The following is a 26,853-nucleotide window of genomic DNA, read 5'->3' on the forward strand; positions in this document are numbered from 1 at the left end:
CGCTGCCCGGTCGCTCTCCGGAGCCTGGGCTCTGCGCGGAGCCTGCGGGTGGGGGGCGGGGGGCGGGGCAGGGCGGCCCCGGCGGAGTCGGCTCCCTCCCGCCGCAGCCCTGCCGCCCGCTCCGGTCCCGGCACCTGCCCTGCTGCCCGCTTCGCTGCCCGGTCGCTCTCCGGAGCCTGGGCTCTGCGCGGAGCCTGCGGGTGGGTGGGTGGGGGGCGGGGCAGGGCGGCCCCGGCAGAGTCCGCTCCCTCCCGCCGCAGCCCTGCCGCCCGCTCCCGTCCCGGCACCTGCCCTGCTGCCCCCTTCGCTCTTCAGAGCTGCGTGGGTTTGCCGGCGGACCGTGGGGCGCAGAAGACCCCACGTTAACCCTTCCTAAAGTCCCCGGAGGCCCGTCCGGACGGGGACGGGCCTGGGGAGAACCGGACGAGGAGGGGCCCCGGTGCGGGAGGAGCTCCACGCGCGTGACGGCGGGGACGCGGCGCCGGCGGAGCCCGGGCGGGAGCAGCGCTCAGCGGGCGGGAGGCGCTCTCACGCGGCTCCCGGCGGCCGCCCTGTGCACGGCCTTCCTGGGTTTCCGTCTCTTTGGGAAAAGGGCCGCGCTGCTTTCCCAGCTCTGTCTGACGCAGGCAAGGCCGGTGTTTCCAGGACCACGGGATCTAAAAGGGCGCCCCCTGCCGCCGAGGCCCGGGGTCGAACCCGGGGCCTTCAGAGCTTCGGTCTGACGCCCTCCCAACCAAGCCATCTTGGCCCCGGCCCCGCCCCCGCCGCGCTAAACTAACTCGGATGACTTCGTCGCCAAGTCTTCCTACCCAGCGCACATTGTTTACGTAATAAACACCGCGACGGGCTCTCGGAGGGAACCAGAGATAATCAGAAAACGGTTTTCCTCTTCGAACGGCTCACCGGTCGCTGAGAAACACAGGAAGACCGGCGCAGATCGCCGTCGTGAGACCCGCCCTGAGGACCCTGTCACACCTGCCGATTCTCGGCGGGTCCAGGTGCCCCGCCGGTTGCCGCGGCCGCGGTCCCAGGCGGCGGTCGGTCTACAGCCCGGAGCGGCTGCGCGCCTAGCCTGTAGGCCTGTTGAGACCGTTTTCTCACCACCGTCCCTGGTGGTCTAGTGGTTAGGATTCGGCGCTCTCACCGCCGCGGCCCGGGTTCGATTCCCGGTCAGGGAATGTGCGTTTTTGCTCCGCGGGCCCCAGGAATCCTGTAAAGACTCGGCATTAAATGGTGTAAGACTCAACTCTTAATTTTCACACGAGGCGTCTTGTGCTTAGAAATTCTCCAACAGTGTTCACACTCCAAGTGCAAAATGACAGGCAACGAAATTGCTCTGAAAGTGTAATTACAGAGCACTTGCCCCGGCTCGAGCGCGAGGCCGCAGTACTGAGTGCTGGACCCTCTCGAGTCGGTTGGGTGGCCCCGTGAGCGGGGAATTTCGGAGAGAAGCGGTCGCCCGCAGGGTTGTTCGCGAGGAGCAGAGCGCCTGGAGGACGGGTAGGAGGAGAGGCGGGCCGGGAGGTCAGCTGGCGGGCGCGGCGGCAGGTGCCCGCGGGGTCGCCCGGAAGCGCCCAGGCCCCCAGCCCCGCCGGGCCGCCGCCCTGCCCCGCACGCTGGTGGCGGCGGCAGCCCGAGGCGGGGCCCGGGGACGGGGAACTGCTGTGCGACACCCGGACGCTGGCACGCGCGGCCTCAGCATCCCTGAACGCGCACCCGCGAGAGCACCTTGCTACCGCCCGGACTCTGTCGGGGTTCCGGGTCTCTCTGGGCTGCCAGGCTCCCGTCTGAGCGCCGTGGCGCGAATCTTCGCTCTTTGGTTTGTTTAAATAGCAGCCACATTGTACTGCTTATTTCCTTCTCATTTCTCATAAAAGTTCCAAGCACGTTTGACCTCTCTGCAAGCTGCCAAAGATCCTGGGGCCTCTGATCTCACTTCACCAACAGATGGGGACATGATCTTTACATGATCATGTTAAATGAAGCAGTAGTCTTTTTCTGGTTAATTGCACATTTCCTGTCTCCCCCTCCCCTACCCCACATATAAATTCATGATTTCCTAAACCTCTGTGAGCTGGGACACTCCTTTGTCATCTTGCCAATACTCTCCTTCAGTTAATAAACTTTGACACGTGTAAGATTCAGTTGTCTAAGAAATTTGCCTACAATGGACCTGGGTGCTAGGCTTGGCACTGAGTATATGTACAAACCCCAAATCCACAGGTTGCAGTCTGGTGGGTGAACAAAACGACATCTACTGTGCTAAGATAGAGATTAGGGAAGTATTTTTTTTCTCCGTGGAGAAAGAGTAACAGCCTATAACGGAAGGACAAAAATCAAATAGCTTTCAAAGAAGAGTTTCTTGTCTCTAATCTAATTAGCTTTATGTGGAGAAGTTAAAAAAAACAAAAACAAAACAACATTAAGCACATTCAGGGGTCCCCCCAGACTGCTCCCCTACAAAGAGATGTAAAAAGAAATGAAGCAAAGGGTTGTTCCTACATACAGAGAAGACAAAATATGACAACATGAAAAGATGATGGTGCTATCAGGCCTGGAGGGCTGATTTCTCGTGAAAGGTTAGGCAGAAAGACACAGAGCAGCTTCAGTATATACTGCAAGTTGACAGACTGTACTGTCCGTAGCTGGCACTTGGTCAGTCCTGCTGAATGAGTGAGTGGACTGCTGATACAGTTCCTTTCTCTCAACTTGCTTCCTCATCATACGTTTCCCCCTCTGAGTTCATCATGCAGGAATGCAAACATGAGAGAGAAAACTCCTTCCTGGACTGATGTCTTGACGGACCACGATGAAGTTTGGGAAGCATGGACTCAACACCTAGCAGGAGGGTACTCTTGCTCAGTGTCTCTGAGGGTTAAAATGGTCACCAAGTGGTTGGTCTGTACCAAGCTCTGGCCATCTTGCTCTCAAAGATCCAGAACCCGTGGGAATACACAGTCCTGACAGTGGAGAGGAGTCTGCTGCTGTGGTGAGGGATTGAGGAGAACGAGGCCGAGAGCCCAGGTGAGGACAGCAGATGCCGCAGGTAAGGAAGGAGGCTCCCAGCTTGGAATACAGGGAGGAACAGGGGACAGTGAGGCTTTGGAAGGGAAGAAGAGAAGGGGGTGACTGTGTTGCTTTTGCTCTCTTGATAAAAGATTATCCCCAGGAAAGAACGTTCGGTAATTGCTAAAGTATTGCAACTAAGGATGATGAGATACCAGTGAATCAGTTTGTGACCTTTTAAATTATTATTTATTTATTTTTTGTAGCCACACTAACACTTTATTGATTATTCATCCATCTGTCCTCCTCCTCCCACCTGCTTCCCAAGGAAATCCTGTCTCATTCCACATAGTCACTGGCTGTTTCATGAGCCACCTTCTCTCCATTGAAAGGAGGGAGGAAGATGGACAAACATGAACCAGCCCCACGGATGGCACCTCCTCAGGGAGGGGTGGGCGGGGCTCTCTTTGGGCCAATTGTGACTCTGAGTTGTGATCCTGAGGTTGTTTAAAAATGGAATGGAAAGCGATAACGCCATGACCAGGACGTGAATGTACCCAACGCCACTGAACTCAACACTTGTAAATGGTTAAAATGCTAAATTGTAGGTGATGTCTATTTTTAACCACAACTTAACACAACAAACGCCCTGTCCTGGGCTGGGAGTAAGGGCGTTCCTGGCTCTGGTGGGAGAGGGTCCTGTCATCCACAGGGTGAAAAGCCAGGCTTCAGCCATCTGGAAAAGTCTTCCCCTGCAGGTGGACGAACACTGTCAGTGACGGAGGTCCAGGTGCTCTCCTACGTGGTGAGGCTGCTGAGAACTCTGCAAGCGAGGTATCAGGCCAACATTTCCAAGGGGCTTCCCTGGCTCCCTAAGCCAAGCTGCCTGGTCATATCTGAGTCTATGCGGGTCTCCCAAAGATGGCATTCCGGTCAAAGCCCTGGTGACATAACCGATGCTGCCCTGGGGCTCCTGGGCCCCTTCATGCTTATGTGGGAGGCGCTCCAGTTTGAACCTCATAAGGAGCAAATCTGGGACGTTTTATGGGAGGCGGCGGCCTGCGAAGACCGAGCAGAGAGAGCTCCGCAGGTGCTGGCCGTGAAGAACGGAGACGTGGCAGAAGCGGGGCGTGCCAGCCGGGAGGGCCGGGCCGGGCGGGGAGGGCGCGGCCCCGAGGACACCCCGGCTCTGGCGTCCGGAACCGCGAGCGCGCGGTCCGGGGTTGCGGTACTTCGTTACGGCGCAGGGCAATCCAGAGCAGTTCAGGTGGGGATTTGTAAGGAAGGCCAGTCTTCGCTGTAACGTCCGCTAAATACATGCCTTGAATTACTGAGGGTGAAGGGTCGATCGCAGAAACGGCAGCTGCTAACTTTACTGCCACCTTATTTCTGACATAAAACGCGTACCGCATGTTCTCACGGCTCAACATCCCCGACCGGGTGCCAGCGTCGGGTCGCGGCAGCCCCGCGCCTGCGCAGAGGAGACGCGGCGCACACAGCCGACGTCCTGCGCTGTGACGACATAAGGATGCGACGCAGCCGTCCGGCCGCTCGGTTGGGCGGGGCTCCCGGCGCCGCGCGCAGTGAGGAAAGCCACCTGCGTGCGCGAGGGCGGAGGCTGTGGCGCGGAGGTGTTCATGTCTCTAGGGGGCGTGAGGGAGCATCTGCGCCGGAAGTGGTAGCGTGGCCGAGCGGTCTAAGGCGCTGGATTAAGGCTCCAGTCTCTTCGGGGGCGTGGGTTCGAATCCCACCGCTGCCAAGGTTTTTTCCTTCTTCGCGCCCAGTGTGGCCGCCTCCTCCAGTCAGACCCCCTGTTCTGCTGGGACCGCTGTTTGCGCAGGGTCGGGAGAGGGCCGCCCCGGAACGTTCGCCCACACGGTCTGCTCGTCCACGAGGACAGGCCGGTGCAGGCCCCCCGGCCGACAAGTGCTTTTGTGCACGCAGTCCTGGACGTCACATCGCCGCAGTCCTCTCGGAACTCGGGACCGAGCCTCCCGCGCCTGCGAAGTTGCTGATCTTCCTGCAGCCTCTGCCGCGGCCTGACCGCCGTTTGGGACCCTGTCATGCAGATCCGAGAAGACACACCGCGGAAAGCGCGGGTGCTGGTCCCACGACTGCGGACCCCCGGGATCGCCAGGTGCCCCCCAGTTCCGGGTGCCCCCAGCTCCGGGTGCCCCCAGCGTCGGGTGTCCCCCCCAGCTCTGGGTGCCCTCTAGCGCGGGTGCCCCCCAGTTACGGGTGCTCCCTAGCGCCGGGTGCCCCCCAGCGTCGGGTGTCCCCCCCAGCTCTGGGTGCCCTCTAGCGCCGGGTGCCCCCCAGCTGCGGGTGTCGTCCAGCCTCGAGTCCCCCCAGCTCTGGGTGCCATCTAGCGCCGGGTGCCCTCTAGCGCTGGGTGCCCGCCCCCCCCAGCTCCGGGTGCCCCCAGCGTCGGGTGCCCCCCAGCGTCTGGTGCCCCCTAGCGCCGGGTGCCCGCCCCCCCAGCCTCGGGTCCCCCCAGCCTCGGATCCCCCCAGCCTCGGGGGGGGGGACATCCCCTGGTGGGATGGCAGGCAAGTTTTCACCGATTCTCAGTTTCTGCATGCATCGTGAGGATCTTTATCATTTTCACTCACCGAAAAACAATTCTCTGCAGACACCAAAAAGTCGCACAAGACTGTACTCTACTTTTTTTTTTTATTTTTTTAAGATTTTATTTATTTGACAGAGACACAACGAGAGAGGGAACACAAGCAGGGGAAGTGGGAGAGGGAGAAACATCGAGCCCGATGCGGGGTTTGGTCCCAGGATCCTGGCATCATGACCTGAGCCAAAGGCAGACGCTTAACGACTGAGCCACCCAGGCGCCCCAAAGATTTTTATTTTTTAAGTAATCTCTACACTCAATTTGGGGCTCAAACTTATAACCCCAAGATCAAGAATCACAGGCTGTAGGGACTGAACCAGCCAGGCACCCCGACTGTAGCCCACTTTAGATGGCATTTATAAGTCCCAGACTTCCCTTACTTCTGACTGACCAGCTATAAATCAGGGGTTCCAAAGACCCCCTCCTCAGGTTGGATAATTTGCTAGAATGGCTCATAGAACTCAGGCACACATCTGACTTTCATTTACTGGTTTATTATAAACGATGTAAACCAGAAACAGCCAAATGGAAGAGATGCATAGGACAAGCTAGGCAGGGGTGGGGGGATATGGAACTTCCATGCCCTTTCCAGCTGGGCCACCTTCCCAGCACCTCCATGTCCTCATCAGCTCTGAGGTCTCCTAATTCTGTCATTTAGGGTTCTTTTTTTTTTAATGACAGTTTCATCACGTAGGCATGACAGGTTATAATCCCCAGCCCCTCTCCCCTCCTGGGAAGGTTGGGGATGGAGGTGGAGGCTGAAAGTTCTAGGCTTCTAACTACGGCTTGATCTTTCCAGCTACTAGTCCCATTCTGAAACTATCTAGGAACTGGGGACAAAGACCAAATATATATTTCTTATTATCCCACAGAGTCAGTAACTGTCCTTTGTCCTGGACTGTCTTTCGAGGATGTGCATATAAAGAACAGCCTTGGAAGACAGAGATAGTGTCTCCATCTGGGGCAAAGGACAGGCGTTCTTACTGAGTTCCCGGTGCTCAGGGTTCCTCTCCCGCAACGCTACCCACTCTGTGTGCAGGCATCCATCTGGGCCCATCTGAGCCGCCCTTGTGGGAATTGGTGCTTTTGAGGAATCTGCAGGGAGGCTGATAATCTGGCTCCTGCTATTACTGTGAGAAGTAAAATGTCCTTTATCTCTGACGGGTGTCAGAATATGTCACTTTGGCATAAGAATTATTTTGAGCTAAAGGCACTTAACAATACAGGTGCAAGAAAGGTGCTCTGACCCTCTCCTTTTTCTTCTGGAAAGCCGGAGATAAAACCCTTATGTGGAAGATGTCCTCCCTATATACTAAGATGAAAGTAATTTTCTTTCTTTCTTTTTTTTTTTTTTTAAGATTTTATTAATTTATTTGAGAGAGAGAATGAGATAGAGAGAACATGAGAAGGGGAGGGTCAGAGGGAGAAGCAGACTCTCCGCTGAGCAGGGAGCCCGATGCGGGACTCGATCCCAGGACTCTCTAGGATCATGACCTGAGCCGAAGGCAGTCGCTTAACCAACTGAGCCACCCAGGCGCCGGAAAGTAATTTTCTTAACATCAAGGGCAGGAAGTAGAAGCTGAGAGGATTCTGTACAGACCTTGTTAAAATAATTCTTCCTTTAGCCTCCTCATCTATTTTAGTTACTTTCTCACCATTGCCTCTCTTTGTTCAACCTCATATAAAAGCAGTTCAGTTTTGCCACTTCTTTGGATATTCATTCCTTATGAGGGTTCACATGTCATGTAAAACTTTTATGAAATAAGTTTGTATGGTTTTTGCTTGTCATGTCCTATGTCAGGCCCAGATGAAAATCCTGAGAGGGTAAGATAAATTTTTGCCTTACATCTCTGACCCAGGAGTCTCTTGTGTTCCACAAGCAACCTTGGAACTGGCAGGTTAATTAGTTACCTTATAAACACAGTAAAATATCAGAATGTTCACAGTTCTTGAAAGATACATGTTGTCAATAGGCAGAGAAAAGGAGACACTTTGGTGTTTAAATTGTTACCACTTAAGTGTAAGTTACAATTCACATTTAGGAATCACAGTGCTGTGAAGGGAAGGTACGCAGGATATGAGATTGCATAAAGCCAAAAAGTCATACTCCTATTGTTATTTCCTTATTTGCCCTTTTAGACACTTGTCTTTTCTTTCCACTTTGGAATTTGAGAGTTGCCCTCTGGTGCTCATTATCCCACAATGGATTCCCATCTTCCTCCTCTCGGTACAACACATTTTTTCATGCTGAGACATGTATGAAATGATGATATTGATGAGCTATCTGATGATATTTTCCATTTTGTAAAATTTGAGCATATCGGATTTACTAATTGCCTTATCTTGTCACTTGATTAATTTCCTGTCACTATTGCATATTATCCCCTAATTCTTCAAAATGACAGTGAAAGTCCAAATACTCTTTTCTAACTACTCAGTGCATCAGGTATTATCTTTCCTCGGAGACCTTCCTCCCAGACTGCTTCTCTGTCATGCTCGTCTGGATTGATTGCAAAGAAATGGGGGTTTGCCTTTGCCGCCTCCTTCCTTTTGCTGTAAAGTCGCTTCTTGGATCCCATCTCTTTTTTTTAATTCTTGATTTCACTAATTTGCTTGGGTGGAGTTTATGATAAGCATGTGAGGTAAAATTTTTGAGACCTTTCATGTCTTTAAAATCTTTATTTTACCTAATAGTTTTAATAATTTGATTATAGAAATCTAAGTTAAAATTATTTCCATTAGGATTTTGAAGCATTACTCTACTGTCTGTCATCTTCAAGTGCTATTCTTGATTATTCCAATGCTAATTTATTTTCTTGTCATTTATATTTGACTTTTCTTTTTCCTGCCTGAAAACTTTGGCAATCTTTCTTTATCCACAGTATTTTGTGCAGATGTTTTGCCATTCTTTGAACCATGTGCATGGCAGGCCTTCCCCTCTAGGAACTGATTTTCTTACATGATTAGATAATTCCTGTCTCTTTTGATCATTTCAGTCTTTTGGAACTTCTCCTAATTGGGATTCCTGGATTGCTTCTCTAGACTTTTTTTTTTTTTTTTTGGTTTCCCTTTTATACATTTGAAAAGATATGCAAGTATAAAAATTTTGAAGCACAATATCAAAATAAGCACTTTTGAACATATCACTCAAAATCTAGAATTGCACTGTCCAATACAGTGGCCATCAGCTCCATGTGGTGATTTAGTGCTTCAAACGTGGCTCGTGTGACTGAGGAAGTGAATTTTTAATTCTAATTATTTAAAATTTAAATTTAAAAGAGGGTTCTGCATTCTGTTATTGAAAACTTCTAAGTATGTTTGGGACAACTTGGCCTTATGAATTTATTTTTTCAACTGTAAGTTTTATGAAATCCAAGTACAGACTTAAGTATAGTATTTCTAATGAAAATTTAGCATACAAACTGAGGGGTGCTGTAAATGTAGAATACAGCACAAAATAAAATAAAATACTTCATTAATATGTTTTTGATTGTGTATCGAAATGATAGTTTGAACATACTGGGCCACGTAGAAATACACTACTAAAATTTATTTCTTTTTCTTTTAATGAGGACATTTTAAATTATATATGTGGCTGGCATTAAGTTTCTTTTTTTTTTTTTTAAAGATTTTATTTATTTATTTGACAGAGAGAGATAGCAAGAGCAGGAACACAAGCAGGGGGAGTGGGAGAGGGAGAAGCAGGCTCTCCTGCTGAGCAGGGAGCCCGATGCTGGGCTCGATTCCAAGACCCTGAGATCATGACCTGAGCCAAAGGCAGACGCTTAACGACTGAGCCACCCGGGCCCCCTGGCATTAAGTTTCCACTGGACAGGTCTGGGCTGGAATATTACTAAGACATTTGCATCAGCTTATGTGCCTCTCTGCTATCCCATCACTGTGACTCCTTTTCAGAGGTAACCACTATGCTAAATTCTGTGCTTATCATTCCTTTACTTACACGAATAATACACTTATGAATAGATCACCAATCAATGTATTATTTTGTCTTCCTTGTTTCTGAACCTCGTACAAATGGCACCAAACTGTATGCTGGTTTCTGGGCCTTGCTCTTCCCCTTCAACTGGGATTGTCCACTGTTGACCCATGTTACTGTGTAGATAACCCAGTCAGGTCATTCATGTTCACTTCTATAAGAAAAAAAATTTTTAAATGTGGCAAAATATGTTCTTCTACTTACTGTTGGTGAACACTTGGGTTTTTGCTAGGTTTGGTTATCATGAGCAAATACGCTGTGAAAATCCTTGTACGTGGCTGTCAGTGCTGGTGGGGTTTTTCTCAGGGTGCGTCCCTAGGATGGATCTGTAAGGTTCTGGGGGACAGGTCAGCTTTACAGGATAGCATCTATTCACTTTCCAAAGAGGCTGCATCCGTTTACAGCACCACCAGTGAATGCTGCAACTCCACGGCCTGGCCAGAACTTGGTGAGGCCCGTTTTTACCTTTCTCTGTCTAGCAGGAGTCTCACACGGTGTCACTGTGCTGAGTTCCTTGTTATGGAGACTGGACTCCTTTCTGTGTTTAGTCATCATTCTTTTTCAGTTTTCTGTGAAGTATTTCTTTATGCCTTCTGCCTTTTTTGGGGGTTGTCTTTTGCTTATTGATTTAAAGGAATTTTTATATAAGGTCAAACCATATTTTTTTTTTTTTAATTTTATTTATTTATTTGAGACAGAGAGAATGAGAGACAGAGAGCATGAGAGGGAGGAGGGTCAGAGGGAGAAGCAGACTCCCTGCCGAGCAGGGAGCCCGACGCGGGACTCGATCCCGGGACTCCAGGATCATGACCTGAGCCGAAGGCAGTCGCTTAACCAACTGAGCCACCCAGGCGCCCTAAGGTCAAACCATATTAAACTGCCTCTATTCAACCTTTAGATATGGCAATTCATATGACTCAACCTAAGAAATACATATTTATTTTTTTAACCATTGATTTTTAAAAATTTTTTATTGTTATGTTAATCCCCATACATTATATCATTAGTTTTTGATGTAGTGTTCCATGATTCATTATTTTCGTATAACATCCAGTGCTCCATGCAGAATGTGCCCTCCTCAATACCCATCACCAGGCTAACCCATCTTCCCACCCCCCTCCCCTCTAGAACCCTCAGTTTGTTTTTCAGAGTCCATCGTCTCTCATGGTTCGTCTCCCCCTCCGATTTCCCCCCCTTCATTCTTCCCCTCCTGCTATCTTCTTCTTTTTCTTTTTTTTTCTTAACATATAATGTATTATTTGTTTCAGAGGTACAGATCTGAGATTCAGCAGTCTTGCACAATTCACAGTGCTCACCATAGCACATATATATATATATATATATTTTAAAGAGAGCGTGAATGGGGGAGGGAGGGGCAGAGGCAGAGGGAGAGAGAGAATCTTAAGCGGACTCCACAATCAGTGCAGAGCCTGATGCAGAAGTGGATCTCCCAACTCTGAGATCATGACCTGAGCCGAAATCCAGGGTTGGATGCTTAACCAACTGAGCCAGCCAGGCGCCCCCAACCTAAAATATTTTAGCTGACAATTATTTGCCAAGTGTATGTGTTCAAAATATCTTTTTTCAAGTCATGAGAAAATTGTATTTTCCCTTTTTTATGGTGAATTTGATTAAAGAAATTCATTTTAATCTAGTTGAATTTATCAGAAAAAATTTTAAAAATTAACCTTTTTTGGTGTCTTGAGAAATCCCTTCTTAACCTTAGGGTACAAATATTGTCCAAAATTTACTGATAAAAGGATAAAAGTTTGCCTTTCACAAGTCTTGGCTATTCTTGGCTAAGAATTACACTGCAAAATAAATTTCAGAATCAGTTTGTCATTTTCCACAAAAATGCACTCTTGGGATTTTTATTTAGGTTGCAATGAATCTATTGCTCAATTTTGGGAAGAACTGTTGTCTTTTTTTTTTTTTTTAATCTTCCTTTTTATTCTCAAGATAGGGTAATACAAAACTCCAAGGGCTATTGGACTGGGCTGGCCCTCATGTGGGCTCTAGTGCTTTGGAGGAGGCAGAACCGAGTCCCCAGGAATGTGAAAGCGTCACATCAAAAGGACAGCAGTAGCTACTGTGCCAAGTCCAACAGCCCCAGTCACACCCAGGGCATAGACACAGCAGGGCTTGGGCTCTAGCTCTTGGGGGTCGGGGGGAGGAGATGATAACTGCTTTGAGATAACTGAGCAAAAGAGCCAGTGCAGAGGGTCTGGTGGGAGAAATGGGAAGGTCAAGGATAGGGATCGTCCTCTCTCTTCTCCTACTACTGAAGGGCAGAGGCACGTGACCCCAGCAAGGGGCCGAAGCATGTAGTAGCTACTTGGATCCCATCGTGGAAAAGCCAGACCACTCCAGGGCTGGTTAGCTGGCTTTGGCAGGCGGGGGAATACTGGTCATGAGAATAGAGACAAACCATTCCAACTTTTGTGCTGCTTGTGTCCCGGCTCTAGAGCTTCCTCAGGACTGACCTTCTCCTTGGCTCCATAATCCAAGACGACTTTGTGAGTGATGAGGGAGAAGCCAAAGACTTGACGTCCACAGTGCCTTGCAACTGCAACTTCTGGTACTGTGCTCAGGCCAGCAGCATCCCCCCAGCCTCTGCAGCAGCCAACGCTCCGCCAGTCTCAGGACGGGCCACCATCACACAGATGCCTTCCTCCCGCGCTCTCTGCTCCCCCATCTGTTTCCAGGCCCTGTGAGCCTTCGGCCGCATATCCCGGTCATAGGCATCGGACACGGCAGGGACACGAAGTCCAGCCTTTCGTCATTGCGCCCTGTGAGCGGGTTCACACCACCGAGGCCGGGTAAGTTGATGTGATCACGGACCAGCATGTTATCTCCGACCTCACACTCGGGGTTGAGGCCTCCAGCCAGGCTGCTGACCCCTAGGGTGTCCACGCCCGTAAGGAAGAAGACCCTCACTGGGAATGTCACCTTCCAGAGCGGGTGGCCTTCCTGCAGGGGGAACCGGGCCTGCCATGCGGGAACCCCGACTGCAGTCGACCCGCATGAGCAGGCGCTGCTCGTCGGGGAAAGCTTGGCATCTCGCCGGAGTCAAAGCCCTGGGCGGCGGTTAAGTTACCGGCCGGATTTCCTAACCCGGAGCCCCAGACGACTGCCCCTTGAGGTCGGCGCTCGGTGTGGCGCAGAAGCCATTCACTCGTGTTCTGAGCATCGTCACACGTCAATCGGGTCTCCATGGTGCGGCCGCCGCCCTCTCGAGGCGCGCGCTTGGCCTCCGGGATCCGGTCCGCGGAGCAGAGGCCGCGCCGCGCTGGCCTCTTTCCCCGCCCGGAGTCCCCAGCCGATGGCAGCCGCACGCGCGAGCCAGCCCCCACCTGGTGACACACCCCGATTCAAGAACCCGCATCTTCGTAACGCTGAGTCTTCCCGCGCATGAACAAATACAGCCTGGACCAAGAACGGTCACGTCGGTCTTGAGGAAGAAAAATAGGACTCGACTCTACCAGGTGAAAAGGTATTTTCACTCCAGTCTTCCTAGAACACCGCTGTGACCGACACACCTGGTCTAAAGACTGCCAACGGACTCTCAGCCCTGCGTTAAGAAACCCCAGAGGACTAGCTTGACCTCCAGGAATCTTCGGATGTTTCCGGAACATTTTAAAGTAAACCGTGGGAAAGCACTAAAGGAATTTCAGGTATTTTGCCTTGTGGAAAAAGAAGTGCTTGATTCGTCTTGAAAATTTTGGAAGACTATCTTGTGGGCAGGGGCTGAAACTTGCTCTGTGATGATCGCAGGGCACCCAACTGCACCCGTGTGTAGAAGCTATGGAGACACACCTCTGTTCACGGATGGTCCAAAATCTGAAACCTGTATCTTGTTCCGCTTTTTAAAACGGAGTGATGTGGGCATTCTCTACTTCCGTTGTGAAGGTAAAGTGAAAATCTCAGTGTATCGATGTTCCGAGTGACTTTTTTCTCAGATTTTGCATTAGGGTAATTAGGTTAAAGAACTGTGTTACCTGGTGAGTTTCTAAGTAAACTGTAACTAAATCAGTAACTCTAGTTTTGGTAACTCTTCAGAATTAGTTACAGAAATCTTAGGGTTTTCATAAGTACTAATATGTTTTATTATTCAACTATGCATCTCACCTTTGAACCCCTTGTGCAGTATTCCTGCCAAATTTACTACCTTATGGCAGAGTTTATTCCAGTTTAGGACCCCTTTTAAATGTACAAACTTTTGGGCGCCTGGGTGGCTCAGTCGTTAAGCGTCTGCCTTCGGCTCAGGTCATGATCCCAGGGTCCTGGGATCGAGCCCCGTGTCGGGCTCCCTGCTCTGCGGGAAGCCTGCTTCTCCCTCTCCCACTCCCCCTGCTTGTGTTCCCTCTCTCGCTGTGTCTCTCTCTGTCAAATAAATAAATAAAATCTTTAAAAAAAAAAAATAAATGTACAGACTTTTCCCACAGGTAAAATATCTGAACTTTCTTCAGTGTTTCCCCCCCACAACGCTCATTTTATTATTTATTTATTAATTTATTATTTAAATTCCAGTTAGTCAACAAACAGTGAACTCTTAGTTTCAGGAGAATTCAGTGATCCATCACTTACATACAACACCAGAACTCATCACAACAGGTGCTCTCCTTAATGCCCATCCCCCATCCAGCCCATCCCCTACCCCCCTCCCTCCATCAACCCCCAGTCTGTTCTCTATCGCGCAACACTCATTTTAGATGTTCAGGAAACATCCGAAGATTCCTGGAGGTCAAGCTAGTCCTCTGGGGTTTCTTACTGCAGGACTGAGAGTCTGTTGGCAGTCTTTAGACCAGGTGTCTGGATCACAGCGGTGTTCTAGGAAGACAGTGGTCGTGTGGAAGATGGACAGGTGAGGGTGGTGTCTAGAAGGCTCGTATTTGAGCTCCATACAGAGGCCTTTAAAGTTTCACAACAGAATGTCGGGCCCGCTACCCCCTCCAGTTAACTGGTGTCTGAAGATGTAAGCTCTCCAGTCAACAACACAACACATCCACACTTGAGGATGGTTGAGAATTTAAACTGGAACTGCCATCTTGCTGCATTCTCAAGCTGGGATGACTTTGAGTCTAAAATTTTTTTTTTTTTTTTTAAGATTTTATTTATTTGCGAGAGAGACAATGAGAGACAGAGAGCATGAGAGGGAGGAGGGTCAGGGGGAGAAGCAGACTCCCTGCTGAGCAGGGAGCCTGATGTGGGACTCGATCCCGGGACTCCAGGATCATGACCTGAGCCGAAGGCAGTCGCTTAACCAACTGAGCCACCCAGGCGCCCTGACTTTGAGTCTAAAGTCTGAAAGCACCCCATAGTCTGTGGGTGAAACAGACGTTCTGAACATGTACATACATTTTCTAAAAGCTTATACATGCTGTTGTGAAATACAAAACCTCAGATTTTCTAGGACAGTATGACAGTATTTTGTCGAGCATTAAAGTACAACTATTGGGGTGCCTGGCTGGCTCAGTTGTTAAGCGTCTGCTTTTGGCTCAGGTCATGATCCCAAGGTCTTGGGACCGAGCCCCACATCAGGTCCCCTGCTCTGCGGGAAGCCTGCTTCTCCCTCTCCCACTCCCCCTGCTTGTGTTCCCTCTCTCGCTGTGTCTCTCTCTGTCAAATAAATAAAAAATAAAATCTTTAAAAAAAATAATAAAGTACAACTATTGCTGTGTGTGCATTGGAAAACCACTGCCAATTCTCCAGACGTATCCTGAACTCTGTCCTTATGTCATTTTTTTTCCTCACCAGAAAGCCACATATCCATAATTTCGTCCTCCACAGAGGCAATTTCATTGTTATGTCTTCAACGTTTTCATCTTGGCTTTCACAAACAGTGTAGGAAACGGCCACATAAAGTTCCCTGTAGAAATTGAACCTAAGGAACAATGTTTCAGTCCACCCTTGTTTAAAAATAAGAAACCATGTAATCCCCTCTGGAATTTTACTAGAAAATCGCATCTCTTGGACACTTGTTTTTCTGTATTAGATAATGTATAACCATTTCCCAAAAGGTTTTTTTTTCTGAAACAAGAGCCCGTGAAGAGGCTTCAAACAGGATTGTGTCGTCAATTACTTTTGGAAAGCAATGTTTTTATTGCTCCTTTAAGATTTACATTAGCGTATTATAAACTCTGATAAGTCTTTAAGGGAATTTAAAAAACCCACCTAGCTAACATTTCCTAAAGTCATTATTTTAAAAGCCTTAACTTGTAAAACACCTTTGAGAAATGTTGGGATAACCCATTGCTCATCTCTCTCTCTCTCTCTCTTTTTTTTACCAACCAAGGAACTTAGAACTAAATTTAATTCTCAATTATGGTCATTATGTTAATTAGGTTGACACATTTGCATCTTCTTCTAGGATTAAAATTTTTTTTTTTTTTAGAGAGGGAGAGAGAGGAGAGAGAGAAGAGGGAGAGGAGGGAGAGAGAGAATCTCCAGCAGACTCTCCACTAAGCCTTCCTTTCCCATCCCGATCTCAGAAATCCCGATCCCACATGGAAAAGTTCCATTCAGTCTTTAAGTTAAAACAAAACAAAAACCTTGCTAAACAGGATCAGTATTTTATCAACTAAAACATGCTCGGTGCTGAACTGAGTTGTGGCCTCACATCTAAGGGATGTGTTGCAGGCTATGGGAAAGGTGCAGGCCTGAGCCTCTGGGGGTATTTCTGCAGAACTTACTAGCTAAGTGATCCTCAGCAGGTTTCATCTTTTTATGCCTTAATTTCCTCATCCTGTAGGGATGTTTTATGGATTAAATGAATTAAAATAAGGAAGTCGTTAGAAGAGTGGCCGGCATGCGGCAAGCACTAGAAGTATTTGATATTATTATTACTGACTGGCATTCCTGATTGGAAGCGAACGTGCCCGCTACAAAGTCAGGTAGGTCATAGGAAGGTCAGGCTCTGGGGAGCTCGGTCGGGGGCTCGGGGGCCAGCAAGCTGGGAAGAACCAGGCTCCGGAGCAGAAGGAGAGACGGGAAAGTGCAAACACAGAGCGGCTTCCCCAGGGGTTGCCGGTCAAACAGCGACTACTGGGAAGGTCGGACAGGTCCTGGGGAGAGGGCCTTCCCACTCTCATCACGTGCGTGGGCTCTCCATCCTCTGTGCCTTCTTTTCTTATGTCCCGTGAGGTTTGCGCTCACTCTGAAAGCTTTTCCACACTGCTCACACTCGTAGGGTTTCTCCCCCGTGTGAACCCGCCGGTGCCCGACGAGAGCTGAGCGCTGGCGGAAGGACGTGCCGCACTCGCCGCAGCTGTAGGGCTTCTCCCCGCTGTGGATCCGTCTGTGCTGCGTCAGGACCGAGCTGTGATGAAAGGCCTTCCCGCACGCCTCGCACGCGTACGGCTTCTCGCCGGTGTGGATTCTCTGGTGGTTGGTCAGGTTGGACTTCCCGCGGAAGGCTCTCCCACACTGGGCGCAGGCGAACGGCTTCTCGCCGGTGTGCACGCGCTGGTGGACGGCGAGGCAGTGCCGGTCCTGGAAGGTCTTCCCGCAGTGCGCGCACGGGTGCGGCCTCTCCCCGCGGTGCGCGCGCTCGTGCGCCCGGCGCTTGCACTGGTGCCGGAAGGCGCGCCCGCACTCGCCGCACGCGTAGGGCTTCTCGGGCGCGTGGGTCCGCCGGTGCCGCGCGAGCTCCGCCCGGCTGCCGAAGGCTTGGCCACACTGCGGGCAGCCCCCGCCTCGCGCCCGCGCGTGCGTCCTCGCGTGCTTGCGGAGGTCCGAGCTGCGGCTGAAGGCCCTGCCGCACTCCCCGCACGCGTACGGCCGCTCGCCGCTGTGCGTCCTCGCGTGCTTGCGGAGGTCCGAGCTCCCGCGGAAGGCCCTGCCGCACTCCCCGCACGCGTAGGGCCGCTCGCCGCTGTGCGTGCGGCTGTGGAGCGTGAGGCAGTGCTTGAGCGGGAAGGCCTTGCCGCAGACTGCGCACTCGTGCGGCCTCTCCCCGCTGTGGACCAGCTGGTGCAGACGGAGCCGGCTCCTGCTCTCGAAGGCCTTCCCGCACGCGCCGCAGCCGTGCGGCTTCTCCCCGCCGTGCGCCTTCCTGTGGCGGCAGAGCGCGGACGGGCTGCCGAAGGCCTTCCCGCACGGGGCGCAGCGGAAGGGCTTCTCGCCCGTGTGGCTGATGCGGTGCACCGAAAGCTGGCTGCTGGTCTTGAACGCTTTCCCGCACTCGTGGCACACACGGGGCTGCTCGCCAGAACGCACGCGCTCGTGCAGACGCAGGTCCGCATGCCAACTGAAGCTCTTGCCACGTTCGGCCCCGCTGTGGGGTTTCCGTTCTGGAAGGACTCCGTTGTACGGAATACGCTTCGAGTCTGGACTGAAGTTTTTTCTGAGGACCTCTGGGGCCTTTCCTTCATTGCAGGTCACCTGCTCCCCTCCCAGTGTCTCCATCCCGGGCGCGTCCCGTGGATTCCCTAACTTGACATCCTGGGCACGAGCTCCTCCAGCCTCAGGATCGTGGGACAGGACTTTCAGGAGACTTTTGACGTGGACCCAGCCGACTTCCCCGCTCTCAAACACCTCCTGTTCTGAACTTGCCTTCTCAGTCCCCGGCCAGGTCCTGTCCACTGATACTTAAGGAAATAAAAATGTCACATGTTCAGGGGTCGTGAAACACGGGAGATGGGAGAGGTGAACGGGTGAAGCCCTATGAAGGGTACGTGACTTTCCCAGGCTGGAAGAGAGCTACGGTTATGGCCAAAGGCTGCGACAGGTTGGTATAAGGAGAAGTACCAAGACAGCTCAGACTCTGTAAACTTTACAAAAATCCTTAGAAACCTACTTGTTCTCGAGAATCTCACGGTACGCCCAGGCACCTGGGTCAGGAAACTGAGTCACATCCAACCCTCTCTGTCCTTCAGATTTGCTCAGCTGACATTTTACAAATTCCACCTGAGACATGGACTGCAGTCTAACCCCCAGGGACCCATCTGCTCTGCAGTGCAGCTCTGCCCACCTGGGTGCAGGGCACATCCCATCTGGCCCCCCTCACCCAGACCAGGCCAGGTTCTCTCTCCTTGGACTCTGACTCAGGCTCTGACAACAGCCAGTGCTGGGGGGAGGGTGTACCGCCCAGGGGAGGGAGCATCCTGCCATCGGCAGCGAGCAGAGCGGGGCAGTCAGCCAGGACGGAGGGAAGCAGACCTGCAGAGGGGATGGTGGGGCGAGGGCCCTGATGTCCCCCTGCTCTTAGCTTCCATGACACCCCTGAATAATAAATTCTCATTGTTTTGCCTGTTAGAGTTAATTTCTACTGCTGGCAACCAGAGTTCTAATAAGTCTTCTCTGTATCTCAGCTCACCCCTTCCTCTCGATTTCTCCTGTCAGGGCATTCTTGCTCATTAACTGCCCCCCACCCCCTACTGTCCTTTAGTCTGCCTCCCCTCGAATCTGTGCTGTACTCTGCTTCCAGATTTTTCTTTCTAAAAATCAAATCTAATCATGCCACTCCTCAGCTTGAAAGGTCTCAGTGGCACTGCATGGTTAGCCAGACGGAAAGGAGGTAAAGCGTGCAGGTCAGAGCCGCAGGTCTGCAGTGGGACCATCTGGGCTGAAATCCTCACGCTGACTCCTACTGGCTGTGCAGCCCGCGGGGTTGGCCGCATCTCCCTGGCCTCAGTTGCTCATCTGTAAGATGGGATCATTTTACGTATGCTAAGGTGGGTAAAGCACTTGCCACACGGACGTGAATGCTTCATCAATGTCACTCCTACTGTCAGAATAAAGTTCAAAGTCTGCAGTTTATCAAAACCCCTCTGAATCGTGGCCTTGCTCCTTGCTGCTCCCACACCGGCCGCCTGGAGCCCTTTGCTCCGGCCACGCTGCGCACACTTCATGCTTTTCCTCCTCAGCACTTCCCCACGTTCTCAGAATGCCTCTTCCCTCCTCCCACTAAACCATCTGACTTATGCCACCGCTTAGTTCATGGTCATTCCTTCCACAGCCACCTGGTCCCCAACTCAGATTCAGATGCTTCTCTTCCGTGTCTGTGTATCCCAGGTACGTATCTGTGACTCCCGCTATTCCGTGCCACCCCTCACTACCTGCCTTCCCTGCTAGGCAATAATATTTGATGCCATCTCAGTACCTTGTCGAGTGGCTGGTGTGCAGTAGTTGCTCAATAAATGTTTGTTGGAGGGCAGGAGGGAGGAGGAAGGAAAGAGCAGGTATTGTGATAGGGCAGCTGGGCTGGCCTACGGATAAGGGACACTTTTTTGAAGGACAAATGGAGATAACAGTTTGAATGAAGAGCTGGTACTGATTCACGACTGACCAGGAACGTGGGTCAGGGAGTGTGAGAGGCAACGTGAGAGAGAGGTAGACCCGGGTACAGAAACAGGGAGGGCTTGGTGGAGACGGGCTGCGGGGAGGCGAGTTTGCCTTCAGGCATGCCGCTCTCCAGCGGACGATGGGATACCCAGCAAGCCGGGAGTTAGGAACAAGAGTGCTGCCCAGGAAAGGGGAGAAGGGAGCCATGTCCATGCAGCCAGCCCCTGCTGCCGAGCTGACGCCGTGAGGGAAAGCAGAGAAAGGCAAGGGTCAGAGGCCCAGGGCTCAGTGTGGGGAAGGTCCTGAACGAAAACTAGGGGCAGAAAAGCAGGGTTCTCTGAGCACTGGAGGAACTGATACACAGAAGGGAGGTGAACTCACTAAGCTTTCTCTGAGGACCGAATTGCAAAGGGCCTATTAGATAGGGTGCAAAGAAGCAATCAGATCATGACAGAATCTTTGCCCAAAGAGTTTGCTGCTGTTTGTTTTCTCTTTGTTAGGGTGCCTGGGCGGGTGAGGATGGATGACCCGGCACTAAGAACGTTCTACAAACACCTGCCCCAGGGCACCCAGCAGGAGGCTGGAGCTCCTCCATCACTCACCTGGGAAGGAGCAGCTCAGGAACCCCCCGTCCTGCAGATCCTGAACGCAGGGCTCGTTCCCTTGCTCCAGATGGGAGATCAGAGGAGGCTTAGGGACTGCAAAGCCTGGTCGTGGAGAAGGAATACGAGTGTGCAGAGCAACATGACAAGGGTCCTAATACCCAGCCTTGACCCCTCTGCCCACATAGGGCAACAAGAAGGAAATGGCCATTGGGGTAGAGAGAGGGTTTGTTCAGGGGTCTGGTCACATGGAAACGTGTACGGATATTCGCAGAAGAGTCCTACTCAAAAGGCAGAGGAGGAGACCCTGGGGGACGGTCGCTGCTCTTTCAATGATCTTGCCATATAACAGAGGCAAGAATATGAGGCCCCACATACATCAGTAAACAACGCAACTGAAAGGAAAAGCAAACAGTACTGAGCCAAGTGCAGGGACGTCCTTACCGACCGAGATCACGTTCCCGTAGTTCTCCAACATGACGTCTGCATAGAGGTGCCGCTGAGCGCGGGTCAGACACTGCCACTCTCCACTACTGAAGTGCACGGCCACGTCCTCAAACGTCACCGAGTCCTGAAACAGTGCAGTCCCGCTGTCCTGGAGAAAACCCCATGGGGCCCTCCCCTTTTGGGAGAAGGTTTATAGAAACGAGGTGGTTACTGTGTTTTGTGTGTTTGGGTTGAGGTGAAAGGAAGTGAACACCCATGGCAGAGGGAACAAGGAATGAATGGCGTGTCATCCAGTGGAATGTTCCTTGAGAGGGAGCACCTGCATTTGGGGGCTGAGTCAGGGAATGAGTGGAAGGAGGCGGTGCTGTATTTCCAGGAAGGATGGAGGGGCCGCAGCTTACCCGGGCCTGGCTCATCGGTGTGCTCTTTGCTCCTGGCTGGTCTCCTTGGCTTCCCTCTCTGCCAAAGGCAGGATGCTGAGGGGTTGGCAGAGCTGAGAGAAACGAGGCGGGTCAATTTGGTACAGTATTACCGAAACCTTCCGCTTTCCTCCTTTTTTCCCCGGTATAGAAGCTTCTCAAGCTCCGTCTTCCCCATTATTTCTCCAGCCTCGGGTTCGGCACAAAGTCGCGCGGATGGCCAGTGCTCTCTCCCTCACCTACGACGTGTTTTCTCCTCTGGTCTCTCTTCATCCTAGAATGACCTCACCCCTCCCCGCCCCAAGCCCACATCACTGACTCCTGGCTTGTGGGATAACCTCTCCTCCAGTATTTGAACGGGTTGAAGGGGTGGGGTGGGGCGAACAGAAAGGACGAAAGTGAGGAATAGAAATATGCAGGGACAGGCCCAAAGCTTGCTCCTTTCGGTAACTTAGTGGCTGCTCTGCCCCCAGTTAGTTTCTTAGAAAATTTTCTTTCCTGTTCTTCTTAGAGAAACACCACCTTCCCCCTGTGATTCTGAGTCTCTCCTATTAATTCCCGAGCCCTAAACCACCCTCCCCACCTGGGTAGTAGAGCACACACTGCTAGTTAACGCGGCCCTAATTCCTTCCTAGTGGGCCAGCCCAACCTTCCTCCAGCTGCAGTGTTTGCAGCAACTAACCTTTCTAGAAAGTTCATCAGCACATCCCAAATCAGAGTCTGAACAATTTCTTTCAGAAGATACCAGTGGGGTTAGTCACCAGTTGGTAAGACCCAAGGATTACCCTGTGGCCTCAGGTCCCCATAATTTCATTCCAATTTCACCGAAACTTCAATTTAGGAGCAGACTGGTTTCTTCCCAGAGAAACTCCCCACGATTCTTCTTCAGTTTAGGCTACTCTTGGCTTTTGACCAAGACCCGGACTGTGTTTTAGTCCTCATGGGCCCCACTCTGTCACTCCGCGTCTCACTCTACAAGCCCACGTGCTCGGTAATTCTTTGTCGCACACAGTCCCACAGCCACCTGGCCTGCACACAGCTCACAGCAGATGCTCGGTCTGCTCTGCTCCTTGTGATGTCAAAAACATAAACCTCCCAACTGTTTTTTTCTTTTTTTTCCAATCCACACTTTATCATGAACATTTTCAAATATAGAGAAAAGCTGAAAGGTTTAGTAAACATCCACATACTCACTTTAACGTTCATAATATGTGCTCTATCGCATATCTGTCCATCTAACTAGCCCTCTATTAATTCACTTTATTTTTTGCTGCATTTCAAAGTAATCGAAGATATCAGCATACTGCACCCCAAAACACCTTATGGTACATATCATGAACTAGAGTTCAGTATTTGTTTACGTTCTTGTTGAGGTAAAATTTACTACAGTAAAATAAACAAGTCTTAAGTGTACTATTGGGTGAGTTTTGACAAAACATACCCCTATTTAACCCAAACTCCCCTCCAGATATATCCCAGTTGGATTTTTACTATATCCTCTTCACAGACTGGGAAAGTTTTGTTAACTCACAGCGGTTCTTCTTTTTTTTAAAAAGTGCTCATCACACTAAGAATTTTTTTGAATTGTGGAAAAAAATATGTTACAAAATTTACCGTCTTAACCATTTTTAAGTGCACAGTTCAGCAGTGTTAAAAATACTCACAGTGTTGTGTAATCTCCAGAACTTTTTCATCCTGCAAAACTGAAACTCTATACCCATTACACAACTTGCTATTTCTCCCTCCTCAATCCCTGGTCACCACAGTGGTTCTTAGGCTTTAGTTTTTAGCTTCAGATTTTGAAAGGTCAGTTTCTGCCCTCAAGTTAAACATGAACTTGGGAGGGGCGCCTGGATGGCTCAGTCGTTGAGCGTCTGCCTTCGGCTCGGGTCATGATCTCAGGGTCCTGGGATCGAGCCCCACATCGGGCTCCCTGCTCCGCGGGAAGCCTGCTTCTCCCTCTCCCACTCCCCCTGCTTGTGTTCCCTCTCTCGCTGTCTCTGTCAAATAAATAAATAAAATCTTAAAAAACAACAACAACAAAAAACATGAACTTGGGAGACAGGCTATGTACTCAAACGGCACGAAACTACCTTTGCCAACTCAGGCTGCCATAACAAAATACCACAGCCTGGGTGGCTCACACACTGGAAACCTACTTCTCATGGTTCTGGAGGCTGGAAGTCGGAGATCCAGGTTCTGGCATGAGCCCTGCCCGGCTTGCCATCCTGTCCTCATGTGGGGGATGTAGACAGCTCTAATAAGGACACTAATCTCTTCATGTGGCCCCACCCTTATGTCTTTCTCTAAACCAAATTACTTCCCAAAGGCCCCACCTCTAAATATCACCACAATGGGGGTTAGGGCTTCAACATGTGAATTTTGAGGGGACACAAACATTCAGCCAGTAACTGTTTGTTAAAGCAGTGTACAGATATTATCTAGGATGAGGTTCATTCATTTATATTATATGTTAGATAACTATGAACTTTATGGTCCTGAAAATCACCAATGGGAAGAGAATTTAAGGTCTTATGAAAAAAGAGGACCAGGAGATGCAGGTCAGATGTGAACCATAAGAGTGTGTATAATTTTATATTTAAAAAAATGAAATTAAACACCCAAGTTAAGCAGTGTCGATTATCTTCTACCTCAAATATGTTCTATATTATTAATTTTCATTTATGATTCCTTATACAGTTGAAATTTCAGGATTTCTCCTCTGGAAGTTCCAATAATATACTCTTTTCTTCTTTGTAGATAATATATACTAAAAGTCTACTTTTGGGGTGCCCAGCTGCCTAGTCCTCTGTCCAAAAGTCTGCCTTTCAGGGTCTGCCTTTGGAACTACGGAACTGCTGAATGCCGTCTCCTGGGTTTTACCTCCATCAGCCACTTCTCCAGTCTTTTTCTTTTTTTTTTTTTAAAGATTTTATTTATTTCAACTGAGAGAGACAGCAAGAGAGGGAACACAAGCAGGGGGAGTAGGAGAGGGAGAAGCAGGCTTCCCGCCGAGCAGGGAGCCCAATGTGGGGCTCGATCCCAGGACCCTGGGATCATGACCTGAGCCGAAGGCAGATGCCTAATGACTGAGCCACCCAGGCGCCCCGCCACTTCTCCAGTCTTGTCCACTTTGCTCTTCACACACGTCATCACTCAGCACTTCTAAAGCCCAGCCTCACATTTCTCCATCTACTTTATTTTTCCCAAAGCTTCACGACAAAACCTTTGCTCCTTCTTTGCCACTGTTTTATCTTCTGTTTCTCAGGGACTCATTTTATACTTTTAAAATCTCAGGGTTCCAGAAAGGTCTACAGAAGTGAAATTACATACATTCAACATGGACATGTTGGCAAAACTGCTGGGGTAGGAGTTACTGAATGATACCACAGGTTTTATGTACACATATATGTTATTTATTGCGTCAAGTTGTACATATAATACGTGATGGAATGCAATTTCTTTGATAAGTTGCTTTGTAGAATTTTTTCTTATAAGTCTGATTATTTTTTCCAAATTTGGTGTAAGATGAGGGCAGAAACTGAATAATTTAGTTCCTCTCAATACTGATCCAAGCCTAGAATAGTCTTCCAATAAATGCTCAATAATGAGGGGCTTCCCAAGCCCCAGGAAGCATCTCCTCCCTGCCTCCCTCCACCCCTCTTGGCACAATACCCTATGCGCCTCACCTCTTTCCTGCAGGAGCTCAGCATCAGGGGTCCCAGGCAGCTGGCGTGGTGGGCCTGGACTCTCATGTGACACCACTGCCTATTACGAGGCACAGAAAAACTCAGGGAGGTTATGGACAGGAGGAAAACAAGCCCTAACCAACTATAAACTATAAAGCTTTGTCCGTGGAAATCAACTCCCAGACATACCAAGAGGGGAGAGAAATTCAGGGACTCAGTCCCTGATACACCTTACGAAAAACAGAAAAGTCGGACGCCTGGGTGGCTCAGTCGGTTAAGCGTCTGCCTTCAGCTCAGGTCATGATCCCAGAGTCCTGGGATCGAGTCCTGCATCGGGCCCCCTGCTCCGCGGGGAGCCTGCTTCTCCCTCTGCCTCTGCCTCTCTCTATCTCTCACGAATAAATAAATAAATAAATAAAAAAGAAAGAAAAACAGAAAAGTCTTCCTCTCTGTCACTGGAAAGTTTTCATGGTCACGAAGCCATCCAGGAAAAATAATATTTTGAAGCAGGAAACTTCCACCATGGCCCCCACTGCTTTCCTTTTTTGTACTCGCTTCTTCCTCCTCCTTGGGACACGTTGCAGACCCTCCTTTCCTTACCTGCCACATCTTTTTACCCAGCTTTCTTTAGTCTTCCACCGCAGTCCAGATTCTTCCCTGCTGCTTGGGTCAAACTCCCAGAGTCAGTTCTGGCTTTGCCCAGACAACAAGTTTGGAAGTGGCCTGGGGATGCCAGCCAAAGGGCCCCTGATGACCCACAGGGCAGCTGCTGTTTGGCCTGATGTGTCACACAATGCCCTGGATTTGGGCTTCATCAGCACTATTGAGCTAGCTGTGGTCTCACACCTTGTTTTCCTGAATATTCCATGAAAAGGGAAGAGAGGACCATGAACACAGCAAAAAGAAGCAATCACTGGGGATTATCTGTGGGAAAAGAGGGAGCACAGGAAGACAAACTGAAAATGTTATGTATCTGGAAGATGACCTCCACAGCCACCATCCTGGTCCAAGCCGCCATCGCGCGCCTTGCTCCCCATTCTTACTAACTGGTCTCCCTGCGTCTATCCTTCCCTTCCACCTCTTACCAATACAACGGTCAGAGTGGTGTGCTTGAAACCTAAACTGGGTTATTTCATCTCTGCTTAAAACCTCCCGTCTCCAGCTTACTCGGAACAGTGCGTACACACGTGCCCGTTCCTTCTGACCACCTCTCTCACATACTCAGAATAAAAGCTGGTCTTACGTGGCATAAAGTCTACAGACGTGCCGAGCACCGCTCCTACTGCGCTCCTCCTCGTCCCACCGTGCTCACTCACACAGACCTTTCTCTTCCCCCTTAGGGCTTTTGCACCTGCCGTCCCTCCACCTCCGGCAATTCTCAGGGCACACGATCTCGCTTCCAAGTGTGTGCTTGTCTGTCATCTTCCCAAGATCGGCTCTAGGCGCCCTACTAACGCTGCCACCTGCTCGCTCCTTCCGATCCCGACGCCTACCTGGCTTTACCTTTCCTCTGTTTTCTCCAGCAGCACCGCCCACTTCCCAGCCCGGTAAGTCACCGGTTCTGCGTCGTTATGCAGGGTCGGTCTCTCCCTCACTGAACAGGGCGGGCTCCCGAGGGCAGGGATTTCTGGCCACTGCGTTCGCAGCTGTACTTGCAACGCCTAAAACAGCGCCTGCCCCAGCGGCTCAAGGAATGACTGCGTGCGCGGACGCTGGGAGGACAATAAATGCGGGGTGGGAACAGGGAGCCAGAACCCTGCGGGAGAGCCCCGTCTGGCGGCGAAGC

The 26,853-nt window shown here is 50.5% G+C and overlaps 1 protein-coding gene, 2 non-coding genes and 1 pseudogene across 7 annotated transcripts; 2 read left to right on the top strand and 2 right to left on the bottom strand.

Moving 5' to 3' along the window:
• Positions 1-1,106: 1,106 nt before the first annotated feature.
• On the top strand, positions 1,107-1,178 carry TRNAE-CUC (transfer RNA glutamic acid (anticodon CUC)). The gene has a single exon. It is a non-coding gene; the product is annotated as a tRNA-Glu (tRNA).
• Positions 1,179-4,683: 3,505 nt separating this feature from the next.
• On the top strand, positions 4,684-4,765 carry TRNAL-AAG (transfer RNA leucine (anticodon AAG)). Its single transcript has one exon. It is a non-coding gene; the product is annotated as a tRNA-Leu (tRNA).
• Positions 4,766-11,548: 6,783 nt separating this feature from the next.
• Positions 11,549-13,986, bottom strand: LOC102725994 (purine nucleoside phosphorylase pseudogene; annotated as a pseudogene).
• A 131-nt stretch (positions 13,987-14,117) lies between these two features.
• On the bottom strand, positions 14,118-26,847 carry ZNF311 (zinc finger protein 311). 5 transcript variants are annotated; one of them, XR_014147325.1, is made up of 7 exons: positions 25,668-26,847; positions 25,068-25,146; positions 21,361-21,452; positions 20,957-21,083; positions 20,513-20,617; positions 16,319-18,214; positions 14,118-14,456 (listed from the first exon to the last, which is right to left on the bottom strand). XR_014147325.1 is itself a non-coding variant. In XM_081827356.1 (7 exons), exons 2-7 carry the CDS (start codon positions 25,674-25,676, stop codon positions 16,668-16,670), a joined length of 1,959 nt encoding a protein of 652 aa, XP_081683482.1. In that variant the 5' UTR covers positions 25,677-25,922; positions 26,571-26,847; the 3' UTR covers positions 15,705-16,667. The 5 variants fall into 5 exon arrangements, 4 of the variants coding, with proteins under 4 accessions (XP_081683482.1, XP_030873013.2, XP_081683481.1 ...); XM_081827356.1 differs by lacking the exon at positions 14,118-14,456 and having other exon boundaries at positions 15,705-18,214; positions 25,668-25,922; positions 26,571-26,847; XM_031017153.2 differs by lacking the exon at positions 14,118-14,456 and having other exon boundaries at positions 15,705-18,214; positions 25,668-25,991; positions 26,571-26,847.
• Positions 26,848-26,853: the final 6 nt, after the last annotated feature.

Source organism: Leptonychotes weddellii, chromosome 8 (assembly GCF_054177405.1).
Source record: "Leptonychotes weddellii isolate Sample4059 chromosome 8, ASM5417740v2, whole genome shotgun sequence".
Classification (NCBI taxonomy): domain Eukaryota; kingdom Metazoa; phylum Chordata; class Mammalia; order Carnivora; family Phocidae; genus Leptonychotes; species Leptonychotes weddellii.